Raw genomic sequence first — 23,037 nt, 5'->3', positions numbered from 1 at the left:
AATCACTTAAAAGTTCCCCATAACAATTTATATGTAATAACATACCAGAATAGAATATACATTGCAGACAAAACGTTCGAGAAAAGAGATATACATTATCTTTAAGAGTATATAATTATCTTTCACTTGTTTTTCATCGACAAAATAGACTCAAAAGTAATGAAGAAATCAAGGGTGAGCTTGAATTGTTCATGTTATATAATCATCCATATATGTAGATCGCATATCACAAATTCTATCTCATGAATGAAATTATATCAATTTGACAGATCGAACACTGAAGGGCTCTTATCAATGAATGTTTTCTTAGAGTAGGAGACAAATCAGAGTTGACTTAAGGAGGAATTGACTCAATAATTTCATTGAAGGATCTGTGGATAGAGAATGATAAATCTGTGTCTATTCCTCACTAGGTCTTTAAGTCAATTATTCTGTCTTTTTATGAAACTCCTAAGTTCTTATAGAAGAATACGATGATTATTTACAAGATCATGAGGAATTGATGCATTTTTGAGTATAGAGGTGATGATTCACAAGATCAGAAGTCACTATCAAAGATCTTGATGTGAAGGGACATCTGTACAATGAACGATCTCTCCATTAAAAGAGACATGGAGTTGAAGCAGAAGGCATATGACTAGGATATCCAAATAGAATAGTATTAATTCTTTGGAAAGGAAACGATGGGGGAATAGAGGTCCAGTATAACCAAATGTTTCGTAGGAAAGATCCCCCTTACATCTAACTTTGTTTGTTTATTTTTCTTTCAATGTTAGGAATATAACGGCAATTTTTATCAATTTAAACAGACTATATGGACATTTTCTAGCTAAAATTGGAACAAAATATGGATTATTTTGACTAGATTTTGGAAATTAAGTAACGTGAAATAGAACTATAGTTAAGGTTATCAATGTTGTATTAATGTATTCATTTATGGATGAAAGTTAACATAAATATGGAAAAATTTGATGCCTCTGAAAAGACCTATGCGTAAAAGAAGTACGCTGAAAAGAAGTTATGCTGTAAAAAAGGCACCCAACAGAGCCCTGCTGAAAAGAATCACGCTGAAATGTATGACCAGCAGGCATTTCATACTTCCTACAACTCTATGAATATGTGCTATTCATAAAGGTATATGTACAGGGCGGATAAATCAAATCGACACATGTTTTTAAATGGAAAAAAATGTAAAAATCTTAGCGAAGATTAATTGAAAAATAAAGAAAATGTTTTGAAAATTCAAATATATTAGTTGGCAAGGAACATTATAGTTAGGGGTGGGAGTTTTGTAGAGTGTTGTGCAAAGGGGAAGCAGGGCATAAGGTACAACTAAATTAAGACCGTTGCTAATAGTCAGTTGTTAAGGCAAATTTCCTGTTATTTGACTTAATGTGTGAAAATGAATTACAACTATATATACTTCTACATTTAAAATCGAATAAGTGAAGGAATAATACAATAATTTTAATGAAATACATGTATATGTTCCGTACAAGTTGCAACAACATGTAATGAGAAGGATAATTTTAAATGAAGGACTTACAGTAATTGGATTAAAGATCGATATATAATGGTGGTGTAATTTTTTATTATTTTAATAGTATTTACTAAAATATAAATAGTATGTAGCACATTATAAAGTTCAAATTCCCACAGTTTTATTACTCATAAATACCTTTAATTTGAATATAAAACGAAATGATAATATCAATAAATATTTGGAAATTAGACTGACTAAAGTTGCAATTAAATAATAAATTTTATGACGAATTAATTTCAACTTGTTACAGACATCACAACATGTTTACAACATATATAGCATATATGTATATATAGATAAATAATATTATTATGCATTTAAAAAATGTAAGTGAAAATTTAAATTAGAGTAAGAGATTTTATACCATAACCATTTACAACATAATTTAAAACAAAATAACAATGATACAAACTATTTCTCCGTTTCTAATCACAAAAATGTATTTTTACTGTAAAAAAATCCCATCCATAATTAAAGTATATATATTGTTTCTCAGATTTGCGAAACATATATAGGTTTGTGTGTGTTTTTTTTTTTTTGCTCACATAGATAACTAGTTTTTTCGCATTTATATTCCTTATCTTTAATCTATTTAGCATGAGAATAACCCAATGGCTCTGCAACTGTGGTACACAAAGGCTTCAAATTTTTAGGAAGCATATTCAAAAATACATTTTTCATAGTAAGAAAAGTCAAACAAATATTAATTTTTCGAAATAAAATCTTACAAAAAGTTTTCATCCAAAATTTTCTCAAAAATTGTCAAATTTTTAAACAATGATGGTATTTTGAGATTTTGATAAGCAACTTCTGGACTAAACTACCTACTTACATGTACAATGTATATGTACAATGAAAAAAGTTTATTTTAAAAGAATTTGTGGCAAAAATACATAAAAATTCTCTTAAATTTAAGAACTTTTAAAATAGTTGGAGATCACAATATCACGGAAAGAGTTTTAATAATGCTTAGTGTCCAATAGATGATACAGATTGTTTATACTTTATATTAGGGTAGATTAAAGGTTTAAAACAAAGTAAATAAAACTCATTAGATATAGAGATAAATGGTCATGGTGATATTTTCCCAGACGCATCATGTCGCTTTTTATGTTACCATTTTTTTTTTTTTTTTTTGTAATTTTCCGTTAATCTATCTGCAACTTTATCTTCCCATTGCAGAACTTGTTTTATTAATTTAGTTAAAAGAGTGAATTCATTGAGGCTTCGTTGTTAATTATGGATCTTAGTGGACAAGAAAGTCTCACCACAACCAAAGCATTGTACAAATATAGATCATCTGATCTTCATTTCCCACTTTTTTCCTAAAGATTTAAAGTAGAATACGTATGCAATAAAAAACTTTAAAACATTTGAGTCACCTAACATAAAAAAGATATTTTTTCTAATAAGCAGGGAGTTGTAATATTCAATAAATCATAGTGAAGGAAGCAATCAATCTAATGGAATTGCTATTGTAAATTTATACTTTCAATATCCTTGTGTAGGGGGGATATATTATATTAGAGCCGGTGATAGATTAGACTAACATTTTAGGTAAGTTAAACAACAATTACAATTTAGTAGATTGAGAAGTGCCATATATTAATAGCAGGAAACTGCCTGTCAATGACATGACAATTGGGAACAGATTTACTATAATTTAATGTTTAAAATTTGTTTAAAAATACAAACTTATATGTATATATATATATTTATATATAGGTAAATGCAAGTTGCAGTTGATACAAGGACAATAAAAAAGGAAGGTTTTAATACTTTTTAATTACGTATTACTTTTTTATGTTTACAAATTTTAATATATTACAACTTTTTACAAATCATTAAGCACATGCTTTTTTATTACATAATTTTTACCCGCCTTTTCCATGTTTACTTATGTGGTGATTTTTCTTCACCCTTCTAGAACCACCTGGTTATTTATACATCCCCCCCCCACCACCACCAAAAAAAAAAATAATAAAAAATCCCCTTGTTCCTTGGACACTCTACTATTTTGTCATATTATTCTTACCTTAGACTATTTTGCCTCAGGACATTTGCCTTAAAACCATTTTCCTTTTAAAGGATATTTCGCCTTATTATATAAATAAATAAGGTTTTTATTGCATATTATTGGTTGAAATGGATGTTCCTTTTTAATTTTTTTACCAAACTATGAAATGTTTATAACTATAAAAATATACCATCGTGGTTTTCTAATGGAAAAACGATGAAAATTTGATATTAATTACGAGTACATACATATATGCAATCGAATTTTACTATATAATGATTTTAAACCTGAATAAAATTAGTATAATAATGATAAAAAAATACACAACAACAAGTCGAATCGAAAAAGTGCTAATCACTTTACCGTTATAAATTTATTATCATTAGACGTAAAAAATTACTCGTATTACCAAACAAGCATATTTAGAGGCAAGGGCATAATGCCTTTAATATTTCAAAACAAAAAAATCATTTAATACGGTTGATATTAATACTGATGACATATTTTGATGAATGAATTCAAAAGAAACATCAATTTCAACAATAAAAAAACCATAAAAACGTTATTTATTTATATATTAAGGCAAAATATTCCTGAGGCAAAATGGTTTTAAGTATAATGCAAAAGTACCAGACACCGTATTATGTAAAGTGTGCGTAGCTTTAAGTCGGCCTTTCCCCTCCCAAAACGAGAATATACGTGACTTTAGGCCTTACACCCTGCACCCTTAGTTTTTTCCAAGGAGTTTCCCATTCTTATAATATTCTTTTAATTGGTCAGATGGAGTTGCACTAGTTAAGTATAGGGTATTACAATTACTACATTTTACTCAGAAATTGTCTTTTACTTCCATATATCGCGTCGTTACCTTTATTGTATCATGCAATCTTTCACCGGAGAAGAAACAAAAAAAAAAGGCCCGAAATCATATGATAGTTAGTCAAATAAGTCAATCATACCAACTGCTATACATTTCTTATTAATATTATGAGCGTAGGCATAAATTTCTTCATATAAATAATAAAATGGCTGATATATACCTATATTATATAAACGACGAGGGATCAATAAGAAATTGTATTTCTGTTCTTTTGGAAACGGAGCATACTTTATAGAGTAACTTATTATTTTGTTTATTTATCAAAAAGGATAGATTATGAAATAGCCAAAATGGGTTGTAAGTAGCAAAAAAAGTTATCAAAATTGACATACAACTTCATAAAAAAAAAACACCCTAAATATTATATTTTTGTCGATATAAAGTTATGGTTTGAATTTTTTTTTAAATATATATTTGCTGCTTGAAAAACTATTATTACTTTTTTAGCTATCAAGTTTTATTCTATGTAAAATACAATTTTCCTTCGTAGTGAAACATTATAACTGTTTGTTCTGATCTTAATGTAAAGATCTAAGACCTGAAATTCTTCCAGAAACTATTGGATTAAGTCCCTGCAAAAGGTAAAATTTATTTGTGTGTCTATTTTTCCTTCATTGGAAGATAACGACAACCATCCACGCAAAATCAAAAGACTTGGCATCCTCACACTGTATCATAAACGTACCATTAATGATGTTATTACACTCCACATAATTTTAAACAAAAACCTCCCCACAAGACGAGACTTTTTGATCACAACACCATATACCTCCCAAAACCAAAAATAGACATTTTCAAGCATTGTATTTATCATAAGTTAGCTAGTTTTTGGAATTCCATACCTTTATGGTTTTGTCAGAGAAGTGTGGCTTACCTTAAGCTACTTTTAGTAAATTACTTTTTTAGTGTGACATATTTATATATATATTATTTATATTTCCAATTCCCCCCACTTTTACGTTATGTTTTCGCACAAAAACCAAAATGTTGGACTAGAACGGATATATTCATGATTTTCGAAGTAAAATCAATCTTAAAACATACACCATTTTATCCGTAGGCAATTTTTTTTTAAATAGTGCTATACCCTTTGTTTTCTGGATAAGCTAAAACCTATGCATGAAATTATAGCTCTATTTTTGATGAATATTAATAATTTCATAGTAAAGGATGTACAAGTAAAATTGACAACTATGACCTAAAAATATCACTTTTTTATTTGTATAGTGCTTAAACTTAACCAATAAACATTAGGGACCTAACTTTTTTTGAAAATAATGTTTTTTCAATGCTTTTGAGTAGAATAGTAGTACACCCAAAAAAGTTATCTCAAAATCGGTCAATCATTTTTATAAAATATTTGGTAATTCAAACAACTGTATTAATAGTACTTTGTTATCTACTTTTGAATTGAAATGTGAAAATGTGCACATTTTTAAACTTGGAAAGATACAATTATAAAATTTACTAGTACAAGTTATTATATCCCAGTTGTAAAATTTACAGTCAAATTATATTCTTACACGCTTAAAAATGATCGAATTTCACTTTTCTCATTATGAAGTATTGAGGAATGACTATAAAGAGCTTTAAAATGAAATGAATAAAATAATTTAAATAATTAAGCTAGATATTTGAACATTGTAGTAATAAAAATAAATCAATTCAATAATAAAGAAAATGTATAAAATTTGAAAAATATATTTTTACTCAAAACTGAAAGAAGATATATTTCCATACCATAATTTTATAGATTTTTAAAGCGATGTAATTTGTTCATAATGCTTTAGTGAATATACCTTTTACATTCCATTATACTTTGATTTATCACAATGATATTTGATTATCTAATTATTTTTATATTAGAAAGATAAATACTAAATTTCATCAAATTTAATGTAACTGTATAAATAGAAATAAATAATAATACTATTTCGCAAAAAAAAGGATCATTATACTCGAATAAATATCTCCTTTATCTATTTATTTGAATTTGCATTAAATATATATGTATATACTGTAGTAGATCATCCCATTTTCTGGTTAGTACTTTTCTTCTCTTGGACAAAGATTTTATATACTGGAACAATAAAAAAACATAATTTGTCATTGTTTAAAATGGATTTTCCTTTACTTGAAGTCCTTGTAATTCACTTTCTACATGGACAACTATGCTAACTGAATTCAACAGAGCCTTCTAAAAAAAATTCCAGAGCTTCATTTAGTCCCTTCAATGCTAGAAAAAGGTGGAGTTATGTCTTCTGTTATTTAGATGGAGCTAACGGAAAAAGACTAGGCATCCATATTTGTCTTGTAACGTCGCTATTTTTTGGCAGCATTTGAAGTTCCGTCGTAAGCCCAATTCTTGCAATATACGAGATTTATAATCCTATTTTCTTTTCAAAAAATTGAAATAATCGTATCAAATTGCCTACTGTTTAATAGCAAGATATATATTCCACAATTAATGCAAAAATACATTTAAAATGACTACAAGTGGTGGAAGACCCATTTTAAACCTTAAATTATGTGAGCAGATAAATTTTAGCCATAATATATGTATATATGAGGGCAAAAGTTTGTAAGGCAAAAATTTCTGAGTGAAACATCCTAGAACCATAGCAAACAAAGTGGCTTTTTTTTGTATGATAAACCGAATTCTAAAAAATATAGAAAAACAATATTGAAAATATTATCTTGAAAACGGGATAGTTTATAGTACCTATAAATTATACATATCACAGAAGGAGTTAAAGAAAACATACTTAACTTCTAGAATATAGATCAAAAATGTATTTACACGCCTTGATAAACAACAGTTGTAGGGTACAAAAAAACTTTTACCTTTCTTTTCTAAAATAACTAATTTTGTGTTCATAATATATTAAGCTCATTTAAAATTACATCTCGTATAATATTTACTCTTTATTTATAAACAAAAAAACTAGTTGATTATTTAATCATTATATACTAAATAGTTATTATTATAATAATACAATATATATATAACGTTGAATAGTTTAATTAAATATTATTAGTTTAGATTTATATGATATGTGATAAAAAATCTTTGTTTCTAATTTTTACCTTAACATTTAAAAGGATCTTCTGATATAAATTCTACATTCTTAATGTGGATATTTTGGAGACCAAAATAACCAAGTCTTATAATCAAAATTATTTTTAAATAATAACGCTTTAAGTTTATTTTTTACTTTTACCTATAATTTAATCTAAATATACAAAAAATATTATAATTCAAATATAACTTTTATTTTACTTTATTTTTGTATGATGAGACACATTTTGTAGGAACTCTATTCAAGATAACAGAATTTTTCATTTTTTTGAATGCTGAAATGACATTTAAAAAATTTTTTGGAAGGCAAAATCTATTGAGTTGGAAGGTTTTAATGGTCATTCTTGTCTTTTATAGGTAAAATAACAATAATGCAAGTGAGCTTTATCCGGTGGGCGTTCCAAGACATGTATTTCGTTGCATAATGTAGTAAAGAAAATAGGAAAATAGGATAAACAAAATGGGACCTAGGAATAAAATTATCAAAATTACAATTGTGTTTTCAAAAATCTATTTCCCTAATATATAGTTTTATTATATTGGGCCAACCAGTATTATTTAATCAGCTCTAAAATGCAAAATATGGAGAGGTTACGAGTAATTTTTTTACTCACAACCACCGTTTATCCTATCCAATTTTCAAAATTAAAAATTGATTTACAAAGAGTCAATTTAAAAATTAACGACCATCTTATTTTAAGGTCAGCCATGCAACCAGCTGTTTCAGGATGTGCAGAAAAAGAGTAATTTCTTCACAAAAGTGTCAAAAAGATGGATACGGCCAAGCAGGAAATGGATGTTCCCATAAACAATGTTGTAGAACAAATAGCTGTCGATTGCAAAGAAAAAATTTGTCTTAATTACACTATGAGCACCCAGTGCGAGAAGATGATTGAAATTGCGGCGCTCTTCCATACATGATTGTCATATAAGGCTATCTGTGAGCAGACTGGGACCTCACGGAGTACGATTGATAATGTTTCTATCTGATCAGAGGTCGGGGAGGACCTCAGACACTCTCTAGGATCGGGGAAAACCCCTCTGTATCCGTCAACCGCCTGAAGTCGGCCTTCAAGAAAAAGCAGAATTCCTCCATTGCTCCGAAAAATGAACAAGCCCACATCACCGATGTCCAGGGCTCTAAAAAAAGGTAAGAGGAAAGTCTCTGCATCGTATTTTGTGGTCTCTGTTGACAAAAATGCAGGGAAAAGTATTTTTTGATGAGAATACCTTACTGCTGACCCTGTCTTCAACACGCAGAATGATTGAGTAGTGATTTTTGGGGATGTAACAGAGGAGCATCGATATGTCTCCACCACCAAACACCCTGCTTCAGTAATGATGTTAGGCCTGGTTACATCCAATAGGAAGACCATGAATTCCGTTTGGTTCCCTTTAGGATACAGCCTGAAGGCTGATGAGTACATCAAACACCAAATTATTACCATGAATGTAATGCATCCATGGTAATTCCCGTGGGTATTATAAAAAGATGAAGCACCAGCCCAGAACGCAAAGAAAATCCAAGAGTGCCTCCACTCCAGCATGCACTTCTGGGCAAAGGACTTCTGGACTCCGAAGAGACCAGACTTCAACCCCTTTCACTATTCCATCTAGGTGTACTTGGAGTCCAAGGTAGTAGCCTCCATGAGCGCCGAGTACATCTGCAGCAACACCCGCCACCACCTCAGATAAATATATATAAAGTTGTCCCAAAAAATATCAAAAATATCTATTTGATCTCAGCACCTCAAATATGATTTTTTTCTCCTTCAGAACAAGAATAACCATTTAAAGTTGATCTTTAACTTTGACTATAAATTGAGCGTAGATTAGAAGGATAATTACATACTTAAATCCAAATTACTTCGAAAAAGGCCCTATTAAAAGTGTAATTAAATTAGTTTGCTGTTTATACATTTTTTTATCTCTTATCTTATTCATCTATAAAAAATTAAACAAGACGTGAAGAGTTTCAACTGTTTATATTTTATTATTTTCTTATAAATAGTATACAAAGATTTAATATTTGTGTAACAGGGATCACATTAAAAAACTAAAGGGTAATTATTTTAAAAAAGTAATATGTTTCAGGAAAAAATATACTTTATATGCCTTGAGACGCACAAATGTAAATGAAGAAATGTATTAAATGATATTTGCATAAATTTAAGAAAACTTTATTAATATATTTTCCCTTCCATAAGAGTAATGTTCGTATTTCTACTTTATTGTAGACATTTTTTGCCAGTCAACACCATTTTTATATATTTACTTGGTCTCTTTTTTTAAATGACTTAATTTTTTATTTGCATTAATCTTTTGATTAACCGTTAAAGCAAAAATGTATTTAACCGAGTTATATTTCCATTAGTCCGATCCACACTAGTCCACTAATTTGTGTGGACATTCCACTATCGCAAATTTTGCTTATTGTCGAGTTTTTGCTAACTTGTCTTTTGGATTAAAATGTCCAGGGATTGAAACCATTTTTTCTTTACTGGGTCTTTAAAAGATAGCTCTAACAGGCTTGTAGGAGGCAACAGCGTTACAAATGTGTCTATTTATGTTTTACTCTTTGGTAAGTGAAGTTAGTCAGAGAAACTTCAGGCTAAAATATGAATTATAATTAAACACTTCATTTCGAAATAAGTAAGATGGCAAACTCTTAATGGACAACATAATGAAGGTGGTTTGATACCAATGGTCTACATTATGCATTGGTATTGGTGTACAATGTACATACATGTCACAACAACTCTATTTGTCTAAATGAAAAGTAATCATAGTCAAATAAACTCCCTACATATTTTGGTGATATTTAGCAACCCATGCTAATTAAGTTAACTTTGCTCCAGACGATCAAGAAGAAATGTTAATAATGAGATTTGTTATTTGGGCATCAGTAACTCATAGTACTGTGAGCTGAAAATATGAGCGTAAGCACTGAGCTTTCTTACAATTTTGGTTATTCTACTAAGTTTTCTCGTAGTCCACTAAGTAGCAGATTAGTAATTAGTGGAATGCTAACCATTAATACAAAAGACGTAAATATGTGTATAAACAAGAAGCTTAGAAGAAACTGCAACTACTGTCATTACAAATTATACATGCCTTTTAATTTTTTTAAATCTCTTTTATTAAGAATGTGTATTTTTGTTTAAAACGTTTAAAGTTAATATACCTTTATGCATTATTCTTGAACTATATTTATGCTCAATAAAGTAAATTTTCCGCATTTTTCAAATATTCAAATATAAAAGAATGATGCTGTAGAAATGATCTCAATTAAATCTCCTATATTCAAGAAGAATCTAATCAGTCTATTTTACTACATAGGAAACGCACATTTTACTTTACAGTATGACCAAGTAAGGGAAGATTGGAGTCAGTTGCAACTTGAGGCTGTAGCAATACAACACCTTTTTTCTTGAGTATGTTAAAAGCTACAGCCTTAAAACATACATTATTTTCAATATTAATAAAGTATCGTTTCTCTGTCTTCCTCTTTATTTGCCCGTGGATGACTTATTTGTATTGTGTGCTTTAATTCTTTGATCTGCATGACTACTCAATCTAAGAAATAACAATTTAGCAACGAGCATGTGTAGCTAAAGCTCACTGAGTCATTTAAAAAAAAGAACATATCAATAATATATTAAAAATCAAAGTTTGTTTATACCTTTTGTATCTTTGATTCTTGTATCATTAAAATATTGGATAAAACTGATTTTGAGTAGAAAAAGTATCATTATTTTTTGTAATAATGCAATCCGTTTTTCACTATTTTTGCTGAAACTCATAATATTTGAATTATTCACTATTTTGGTATCTATTTTTATTTATTTTTTTACAAAAACATATAATTTATGCATAAATTATATTAACAAACAACATAACTACAAGTATATTTCAAAAATAATAGAAAATAAAAAATATAAGTTTTAATATTTCCATTGATAAATAAGTTTTTATTTTGCTATCGTATGATATTATTAATCAAAACTCAAAATGTACTCTTTCAGGATTAATTTAAGATATTATAACGCTCAGGGGAAATATAAAAGGTTGTCAGGGAGAATTTATCCGATATAAAATACTGATCAATGACCTGTAACATTAGTCTTATTATATCTTTATCAACAATAATACACTGCATTTTCAGTTTGTGTTAAGATTGGAAACAAATAAAATGCTGCTATATTGAAATGAATTTTGTTTTTTGTTTGTAGTGAACGCTCTAAATGTACTAAATATTGAGTAGTTACGTGGGAGTGTGCTCATAAAAAACGGAAAGTAACAGTAAGAATTTCTTGTGGAGTTGTCTGTTATATTAAATTTTAAAGTAAAATTTATTTTCGTACCCACGCATAACTACTCCAGACAATGTCAGGTACTACTGGTAGAAGTATAATATATTTAAGCAATAATATACTTATTTTGGGTCAAATTGTGGTGTTTTTAAATCAAACCACCTCTGTGTAAAGAAGACAAAGTAAAATAGTATTTTAACTTCTCCCAGTCTCCCTTATATATAAGTATTTTTTTAATATGTAATAAACGTAAGTTTAAAAAAGAAATGAGTATAATCCCACCTGTTATCTTTGTCAAAATGGTCACTGCTTGAAAATCTTAATTATTCTTTTATATTACAATAAAATGAAGTGTTTAATAAAGATTTTGTTTCTATTTAATAAGTGAAAACTGAGATCTAAATAATACTATTTCAAATAGTACAACCTAAAAATCTTAGACTGAGTGTAGAAAAAGTACTCAGACTGGCCTTTCAGTTGTCATTTAAATACTCATAATTGATCAGAATGACGTTGTACGTATTTTATAATATTTTTGACTATTACAATGCACATTAGTTATAAATCTGGCCAACTTCAGCCTCAATGACAACCTCTACCCCCCTCCGGAACCCTTGCACACATTAGCAACCTAGTCCTTTTTCATGATCCCCCACTGCCAGTTGATAGAGGTATTCAGGGCATCAATATTCGGGTGGAGGACTTTGCGGGCATTCTTCTCAATTTGTCACCAAATGAAGTAATCTAGTGGATTCAAATCTGAGCTCTGATGGGGCCGAAAATTCTTGGAATAGAAGTTCTTGGTGCTACCCATCCACTCTCGTACAATATTAGCAGTATGGGGCGGAGTCCCGTCCTGCTAAAATACGTACGTAGCCTTGTTGGGCTCGTTCATGGTCTTGGTGATCTATAAAGTTATTTTCATCCGAGAAAAAAATTAGCAGGTTGCTGTTGTGCTTCAAATCATTCAAGAGATGTTTACATACTGAAGACGGAGTTCTTTATGACGTTGGGACAGGAGTGTTCAATCAATTATTCTAAGCAACTTCGACGTTTGAGGCCTTCATGATGTCTGAGGTGAACATCATGGCGCGGATTAAATTGCCCATGATGGCTCCTCTTGTCTCCATCGCAATATATGCAGAATTTTTGTTCACAACATCAATTTACAATATTTACATCAATCAAAGGCTTAGAATCTAAGTTATTCAAATAAAATCGTAACTTTAAGATTTAATCGACAACATTGATTCAAAACTGTATTTTTAGAAGGTTTCATTACTTTTTCTACATCGGTACCTCTAATTAATTTTTCCAAAAGCATATATCATGGATTTATAAAATTTTATTTTCGAACCGCTCCACTATATAGTGAAGTCCATTACATTTAAAATCAAGGAAGAAAGACATTTCCTTACTCCAAAAGTGAGGAAATTTCTCCAACAACCACTTCTGGATGCTGTTTGCCTAGTGCAATACCTTAGTGAATATATTCTGAGACAGGCTATTTATTGGACAAGATCAGGTGGAGTATTGCAGTATGTTTTTTAGACCAAGCATTTCCTAGTTTTAGTCGTCAAAGCACATATGTGACGTGTCTACCTAAAAATAATCAGTAATTCTTTTTTATTAATTATTAAATATTATAATTTTGATTTGTTGAGTATAAGGTGCGCTTTTTTACTATTTAGTTTTAACCAAAAAAAAACTCATGAACCGCTCATAATTAACTATTTTAAACATAATATTATATTGTAATTGACTTTAAAAAAACGTGACTCCTAAGGTATAATATTTTTAATGAGAAGCATCATCAAAAGACTCAAATCCTTTGTTGTCATAACCCCAAAGCGACTAATAATATTTTTTTGATATAAGAATGCATCATGACCTATAAAAATTCTACAATCCTGTTCTATGAAGTAGAATAACGAGCAAAAAAATCACTTTTTTCTCAATTTTTCCCTTCTTATCCTGATTTTATTTGAGGTGTCAAAATGAGTAACCCTGTGTACCAAGAAAGGCTTTGTTATTTGTTTGCATGTTGTAAATATCTGTATGCATTTATATATGTGACTTAAGAGTTTTTTAACAAAGTAAAATGCATAAATTTTGTTTAATCATTGTTTTACTTGTATCTACATAAAAAAACATATTATAATTTATAAAACTAAAACTGTTGAAATTCACAAATGAATTAATTTAAATGCCATGAAAAAAATATTCAAACTATATTTTCATGTTTACCTTATTCGTATTAGAATATACCATTATATAACCCTTATGTTGTGACGCAAGACAAGGAATACATTTTTAACCCCAGTTTTAACAAGAGTATATCAACAGTTTTTTGCTCTTCTTTTTACAGATATTTCTGATTTATATTCATTTTTGTTACGGATAATTCACAAATACAGTGTATAACTGTAGAGGTGTCATATATTTAGAGATAAAAAACGTGTGTATAATGAGCATGTTAAAAAAAAAAAGACCAAAAATCAACATGGTATCTCTAACGATTTGGAGAATGTTTAGAGGTATATCAGTACAATCAGCTGACACAAGGGAGGAGGGGGAGAAGGAAATAGACAATGACATTGACAAGAATTACTCCTATATCGATCCCCAATTCTACTCTGGGTCCAACAAGGAATTTCAATTACAAATCCACAACAAATTCAGAGGGTGACGCTCCGTCTTTTATGAGCAGATTTATGAAAGGCGTGTCATTACAAAGCAATTATGTATTAATAATAACTGCTAATGAGAAGACAATTCTTTTTTACAGATTACTGAAGCAAAAAAACAAAAACAGGCCGGCTAAAAGAATTACATGATTTACATCACAACATATAATTTTATTTTTTTAATAATGAACATGCGTCTGAGCTTAAAGCTAGTTATGTAAATCGAGTATATTTTTTAGCTGGTCCATATGTCGGAATTGAATCTGAATAATAAATCTTCAATCTGTATCAAGCCAAATGTAAAGTATACTGTGTTTTGGATCCTTAATTATAATCTAAGCTCAACAAGAAGTTACACTTATAAATGCTCAGGGTTAATTTCCGTTATTCATTAAGGTACACACTTGTGGTTACACTTTAGGCAATGAAGTAAAGAATAATGATAATTTCCCTAAAGACAATGCTGGAATATAAGATTTTTTGGCATATTCTCTGGGAAAAAATTGTATGAAAATTGACACTACAATTAAGAAGATTGGTCAAATGATTTACGGAAGGATATGTAATAACTACAACATGGAAATTGCAAATGCTCGTTGTACGTTGGTTTCTTTTATATGGAAGTATTTGAAATGTAGTAGGATAAGGACTATATATATATATGAGCTCGATTGGAGTCATGATAAAAAAGGAATGAACAATAATAAGGAAAAAAAATTGCAACTAAAAAAAAACTCACTTGCTAAAAAATGCTTGTGAGTTACATTTCTTAATATAATTATACTCCCTTTGTTGTTGTCATTATTTTAAATGAAAGCAATCCTTAATTAATAGATCATTAACCATTCCTACTACTTAATCAAAAATATCAAAAGGAACAGCAAGTGCTTTTGTATTATAAACTATACATATGGACTATGTAAAAATAGTGAATATGTCTTTCTTATTAAAATTTTATTTCTTTAATAAAAGATAAATTATAGGTAATTATTTATTGAAATTTTAATTACTAAAATATATATATACATTTTTATTGTGTATTTGAATAGTTACTTCTGCTTTCACATAAAATTAATTGACCTCTTTAAGTGTACAAATATAAATATATATATTTAAAAATCACAATGTTATTGAAAGGATTTTTTTACCGTTATATTTGATACAAACAATTTTTTAATTTTAAAACTTTTTTACATTTCATTTTCTTGAGCAAATAAATTTTTATATTGATACGCTTTTATATAAGGTCCACATATTTTTTTGATTTTCCCATTTGAGATTAAATAGTATATCAAAATATTTGCTTGAGGCTGCACTATTCAGTGATTGTTCCTTATACACATTAAGACTCCATGCTAAATATGAAGCTTATAGAATGAGGTTTAATCCACTAAAATGTTAATTGAAGTTATAAAGCTTAATTCCATAAAAAAAGACAAATGCACTTTGACTATATTAAAAAATGAGATGATTTTTGGTAGAGTAATTTATATTTTTCAAAAGGAATCGAACAGTTATCATCCTGAAGAAAACAAAAATAGATAAATAATATTTAAGAAATTTAACAAATATATATAATATTTAATAAAAAAACTTACAAATCGTAAGCTGGTCTTACTCATACCTTAGTGAAGTAGTCCAAATTTATCATATTTCCTACATAACAAGATAAAGTTATATAAAATATTCATTTGCAAATTGGAAATAAGTAATTCGATGGGTCTTCATATTTTGTTGATGTACATTGCTGTGCCAAAAGTTTGCACAGCATAAATCGTTAAAAACTTTATCTCAAGTGAATCTTCAATATTTGTGCAGTTTGACATTTAATTAATTACATAAAAAAGCTTTTAAATGCATTTTTCCATGAAAATATTTTTCCCTATTAAATGTAAAAAGGGAAGTAATCCAATGGGTAGATTTTCTACATAATTAATTAACCCCGGTTAAATGTTAAATATCTACATGAATATTTAATTAATTTTAATTTTGTTATTGTTGCAGATGTTCATAATCATCTGGATTCTATATGATACTTTATTTTAAAAATGAAATACTTTTCAATATAAATATTTGAAGCTTTAAACATAAGAGGAAATTCAAAAACGTAACGATTTTTTTTAGTTTTTTATTAAACATTTTTTTTTTACGTTGAATAATATTTTAGAAAAATAAAAAATTTAAGGATTGTGGATTTTAACCAATTTGGATAAAAATTTAATGTCTATTCTGTATTTTTTTAGGTTTAACTTTTATTATATTCCTACATTTTCAACATATGTTTTGGAATTTGTGTACAAACTTTGAACTTATGGATTCATTCTTTATTTTTATAAAATTGTCATTTCATAAAAAGAGGTTTTTAAAATCGTATTTTTTTTTCTTTTGATTCTTTTTCCAGAGAAATTCTGAAGAAAAAATTACATATAGAACTATACATATAATATCTAATTGTTCAGCTTGCTACGCATAAACTCATTTTTTCTCACTGACGCTTGACATAAGTATCTATTCATATTTAATTTTAATTAATACACGGATACATTGTAAATGATAATTGTGAATGAAATAAAGATGTGTTTTTTTGCTTCTTTTATCTATATACTCAATCAAGTTTAATGATAAGACTCGTGTATTTTATTTACTTGGGACCACTCATTGACAGATATTCCATATGTAATCAGTATGTTATCAAAATTTGTTCGATTTATCAAGAAATTCCTGTTTTATACATAACTTTATAACGCCCACTAGCTTTATACGTTGTAAGAATTATCTGATTTTTGAAATTAGTATTATTATTTTTTTTAATGCTCCTTTAATTGTTTAGATGGAGTTGCACTGATTAAGTATAAGTAAACATTATAGCATTACAATTACTCCATCCAACCTAGGACTCTTTTGGGGAAATCCATATATATATATATAAAGTATATTTCTTTCTCTAGGAATTACCGGGGCGCGAACGTTTTTTATTTCTAAGAACACCATTCTTTAGTTTATTTTGAAAATTGATATTTTGACTCTTTGGTTAAAAATATTTTATAATAGCTTTTTCCGCTATTCCAAGTGACTAACTAAATATATTTTTGATGTTTATTTCAAAAAATAATTATTTTCTATATGCAACACCTCAAAAAATAAATTTTCAATTTTTGGAAACATTAAATTGTTATATGTTTCAATCAGGCCGTAAATTTACAACTCTTGATTTTTTTAAATCACCTTTTTAATTATATGTAATGCTTTATTGATTATATATCAGGTAAATTAAAAAGAAATCCCTAATCTTTAATGTGTTTTTTTCGTTAATGTTAATCTCCTTGCAAATCAAAACTGTGCTAACATGTGGTTTGGAAGAGACTATCTACATTATTTTATTCAAATTTTCGATATTTGAACTTCCAGAGTGTGATATATCTTTGGCATTTGATTATCGAAACGGAATTGGAAAATTGTACATAATGTCGTATTTTCTCAGTGCTGTAGGTGTCCATCTTTAATGTGCGCTCACAAAATACTGAGTCAAAAATCACAAAACTTACTGTAAATAGTTTTTAGTAGAAAATTTGATTTTTCTAATCACATCCAGCGTATACTGATTGTACGTAAGTAACGCGAGATAGACGTTACTAAAGCCATTGAAAAAATTATGAATTTCTTTTTACTACACTTATTTTTTCCACCAATTGAGTCAATGTGGTTTTTGAGTCAAATATGTTAAGATTTAAATATATTTATTTGAAGTGATGAAAAAATGATCATTCTTTTATACGAATAGCAAAAAGTATATAAGGTACTATGATTAATATTTAATATCATCTAAACAAGACGAACTCCTACAAATATTTGTCAAATAGCTCAAATCCACGATAAAAAAAACTCATGTATTAATAATGATACGTTGAAAAAAAAACTATAGTTGTTTATTAGGAATCTTAAACTTCTAAAAAATGAGAAAATTCCAGATACAAGAACCAAAATATTAAAATAAAAGAAAGTGAAGGATAAATACCATTATAAATTGTAATTGCAAATTTTTTAAGTTTATGAATAATGAAAAAGGTTAAGAAATCTATCCCTACAGGTGTCTTTCAATTTTATAATAATTTAAAAGATAGCTTACTATTACTTTTGTTAAATTCTCAACGAAGTTAAAATGTGCCTTAATCTGGAAAGGGAATTCTAGATTATAATGTAAAATTATATGTTTCCACTTCACAAGAAAATTTTACATAATTCTTAAATGTTTGCGCTTTTGAGTACCAAAGCCTTTATTGCCAATAAGTTGAAATATGAGAGTCGATTAATAAAGAAATCTAATATTTTTGTCCTCTAGAGTTAAATACTTTGTTTGTTCTTTAAAAATACCAAGGAAATGTGTTGATCCTTATGTTATTGACATTTTCAAACACAAACTGTTAGACTCAGCTAGATATATGCAAAGTTTAATAATAACATTTCGGAAGAATGAACACTTTCATCGAGGGAAACCAATAGATTGGATACAATAGTTAGAAATATTAAGTATGTGATTGTTTTATATAAATTTGTTCTCGTGTTATTGAAATATGGAATTTTTTTAAGGATTAGTTCCTGGCTAAGTGGTATAATTTTAAACTAAAATGCTCATTCACGTTAGTTTACCAAAATTCCTCGTAGCGATTCATAATATATTAATTTTTATCCTTTGTATTTACATCTAGATCAAATAATATATAAATTATTATTTGCTATCAAAATAAAGATGTTTAAAAAGAAATTCAAAAATATTAGAATCGTTTATAGAAGAATTTCATCAGACAAACATATCCACACATTTACATTCAAATAACGTTAAGAATCTTGTTTGATTATTTTGTTCAAGTGTATGCTTCAACTTGATTCTAAAGTTTTAAAATCGGTCCAGAAACAATTGATATATGAATCCGTTTGCGTTTAGCTCCAGACAACCCTTGTACTTTAACAGGATTTGTCTTTTTGTTCATCTGTAAAAATACATCCAAATGAAAAGTTATTCAAATACAAGTTCTTATTTCAAGCATAATAAACCACAAAATAACGTCATTTCATGCTTTTACTTTTATTGTGTATTTTGAAACTTTTTAATGTACCTATATCATAAAATGTATTCAGTAATTTTAAAAGAAAAATATTTCACTAATGCTTTGATAATTTTTTTTTATTATTCAAAAGACATTGAGAATACATTCATTTAAATTTTCCATTATGTTTAGTTAATCGAATAATAGATTTAATCTCCATAGTTAGAGTTGTTAATCTTAAACATATTTCAGTGTGCTAATTTTCTTATGCAAGTGGATATAACCTAAATGACGGTAAGTGTAAATTTAAAAATAAGTATAAGTTTGTATCATATGAATGTTCTAATTAGTTATTCCTCCCTATCTGTAATATAGTTTATATGGATATCTGTTTGCAGATATGTCGCCTCTCAATGTTATCATATTTTGTATAACATTTTCTCAGGCGTCATATTGACTCTCCCCGCAGTTTAAACAATATTTACATATCTAATAATTATTACATATTAATTGAAAGTGTCAGCACAAATGTATGAACTTATGTTTGAAGGCAATTAATGCTGAGGATTCATTGGGGAGTTTCAATTATAAGACCCTGTTGAACTAAGAGTAGAATTAAGGGTTGAATACTTACCTTTCTTGATAAAAAGTGGAGCTTGTGTTTATTTCCTTTATTTTAAAGCTGCTCGTAGGTAATTTAATGAACCTTCATGAGAACTAAACTTCTCTCCTCTCAAACATTCAAAGAAATTGTCAGGGTTATTATGTTTGTTTTCAGTTTCTCAATTTTACATAGCGAAAGTGCTTCGGATTTATTTATATAGTACTAAATTATTGAGCATATTCCCAATTTTAATAATTGATTTTATTAATGCATGTATTTTCATACATTAGAAATCCGCTCATTTCATTTAACTAGTTTTTTTATTATTATTCAGAAATTATATCTATTAGCTCTTCCTCTGACATTTTGGAAGAACTTTAGAATTTATTCTAATGAATGATAATATTGATATGTAGAAGTAAAATGTCAGAAAACTTTTAATAAAAGTAAAAAATATATTTATATGTCCATAAATTAAAATATTCAATAAAGTAATGGTCTCTGTAAGTTATTAAACATTTTACAGTATAGGAGGTATGTTCAAAAAGTAAAGTGACTTTTTAATTTTCGCAGGGAAGGTACATTTGGCATGATCATTTTTTTTTATTTTTCTATTTTCTAAACACCTCGCCACGAACATCTATTTACTGTTTCATCTATATATTATATTTAATTTGTTTGTGAGAGGCATTACAGATGGAATTATTTTGCGTCTTTGGGGATTTTTTTATTTTTCAAAATCCAGAATTTAAATCAAATTTTGTGTAAAAAATGAAAATAAGTGCTCCAAAAACACTTGAAATACTGACAGTGGCTTAAGGTGAAATTGTTCTCAATAAAAAAAAATGTTTAGGAGTGGTAAAAACTCTTCCAATATGGCCGAGAAGATTCCAATGACGAGCCTCACCCAAGCACTTCAACAACAGATGAAAACGTTGATGAAGATATTGAAATATCGTGGGCTTGTCCTATAATTTTTTTCTCGAATGTTTTGGGGATTAGACGAGTGTCAAGGAAGTTAGTTCCGAAACTGCTTCTTTTTCACTTTACTTGTGAATTAATTTTTTGGACAAAACTACACCACAATCATGCCTCAGCCACCATATTCTCTGGATTCGGCCCCACGTTACCTTTTTCTTGTTCCCAAAATTGAAAAAACCTATGAAAGGAAATAAATTTGCAACGGTTTGGGAGATAAAGACTTAATCGCTGGAAGAGCTAAAGGCTATACCACTTATGAGATGTACTTCGAAGATTGTAAAAAGCGTGTATTATGTCTAAGGAGGGGGGATTATTTTGAAGGGTACAACATAAATATTGATGAAGAAATAAATATTTTTTCATAAAAATAAAAAGTCACCTTACTTTTTGATCTTGTATATTATTTACGCACATAATTCAGGAAACACTCTTACCTGATTTATGTTACAGATTGTAACAGCAGGAAAGTATACTTCTGATAGAGGCGCAGTCGTTGTATCCACTGTAGTCACAACAGTGGCACGTGCAAACTCAAAGGTTTGCTTGTATATGAAGTAGAATGCGATGAGAACGGAGGACATAACCATTCCTCCCCAAAAGAGACGCCATTCCAAACTTCCTCGGGTAATATACTGCCAACCATGGAGACTAGTTGAGTCACAATACGATTTGAAGGAAGGCTTAGAGGGCAACTCACTGTTTTTATGTTCCTGATGATTGCTGTTTCCTGCTATTTGCTGGCTGTTAGAGACTCGTGTGCATCTACAAATCTGTGACATCGGTCCTAAAAGCTGTGATATCTTCAAAAACATTTACGATAGAGTTTTGAATGAAGTTAAATATTCTTCTCTGTGTAACTCCTATCTCTGTCGTTTTATTTTGAGTTCTTGCAGTTGAATGAAGATTTGATACGATTGTAAAGCCTATTTTTTCTGCTCCTCAAACCTAAAAAAAAAAGAACATAATTAAAAAGAATCATAGAAAAATATAGATATCCTTTTACCCCAAAAAATAATGGTTATTTCACCATGACTGAAATCATAAATTACATTAATTTATCATTTTATATCCATACATATATATATTTATGTTTTATTAGATGTGTAAATTTCGCAAAGGGAAAGATATAAAAATTTCTTAAGTCATTTTACTTCATTTTTTAGTCTACTTTTTTTCCTTTTTTTATATTGAGTTGCTTATATAATCTATATGTGAAGTCGTATTTATGTTTAGCCTCCATTCAGTCTAAGTATAAAGTAATTCCTATTCTTTGTGGCTGTAACCATAATGGAAAAATAAAAATGACTAACCCAAATGGAAATGAAGAAATTATCACTTTAACGCCTACTTATTTTAACAATATTTTTATATGACAAAACATGAAATTAGAAGTACAATTTCAATGAAGTCTGAAATTTAAACTTTTCTACATCAATACCAGATTAAATATTAAATATCTTCGTCAATTTAGGTTTATTTAAACTTTTGTTTTTGCCAACGATGCCCATGATCTAGATAATACCTTATTTTTAGATATGAAATACTTTCATATTAAATAAATGTATCCATTTAATCATGTTCAAAAATTGCTTGCCTGAAAATGTCATGATATTTTTTATTTCATTTTAGACATACTTTTTATATTATACCATATTTTGTACAAATTTTAAGACTCGTTAATTCTTTATTTGTTTAAATAATTATTATTATTTCAAGAAAAGGAGGTTTTATCAAATGTTGTTTAATTGGAACAGCATTCAGAGTTTTTCGGATATTATTTTATTAAGGAAACGCAAGGAAATTTGTGTATAAATTTTGATACCAATAAATCAATTTTTATTGAGAAAGTTATCATCACAAAAAGTGTGTTCAAATTATCTTATTTCTT

The 23,037-nt window shown here is 28.3% G+C and overlaps 1 protein-coding gene across 1 annotated transcript in view; it reads right to left on the bottom strand.

Annotated features, from left to right (window-relative positions):
* Positions 1–23,037, bottom strand: part of LOC121113557 (pickpocket protein 28) — a 111,877-nt gene that overhangs the window by 37,498 nt on the left and 51,342 nt on the right. Inside the window, exon 2 of the mRNA XM_040707363.2 lies at positions 21,584–22,094. Coding sequence (XP_040563297.2) covers positions 21,584–21,961 — 378 coding nt within the window. The 5' untranslated portion in view covers positions 21,962–22,094. The remainder of the gene's footprint in view (positions 1–21,583; positions 22,095–23,037) is intronic.

The sequence above is a fragment of the Lepeophtheirus salmonis genome, chromosome 2 (genome assembly GCF_016086655.4).
Source record: "Lepeophtheirus salmonis chromosome 2, UVic_Lsal_1.4, whole genome shotgun sequence".
Classification (NCBI taxonomy): domain Eukaryota; kingdom Metazoa; phylum Arthropoda; class Copepoda; order Siphonostomatoida; family Caligidae; genus Lepeophtheirus; species Lepeophtheirus salmonis.
Note: the sequence above shows the minus strand (reverse complement) of the source record. Positions and strands in the feature narration are given on the sequence as shown.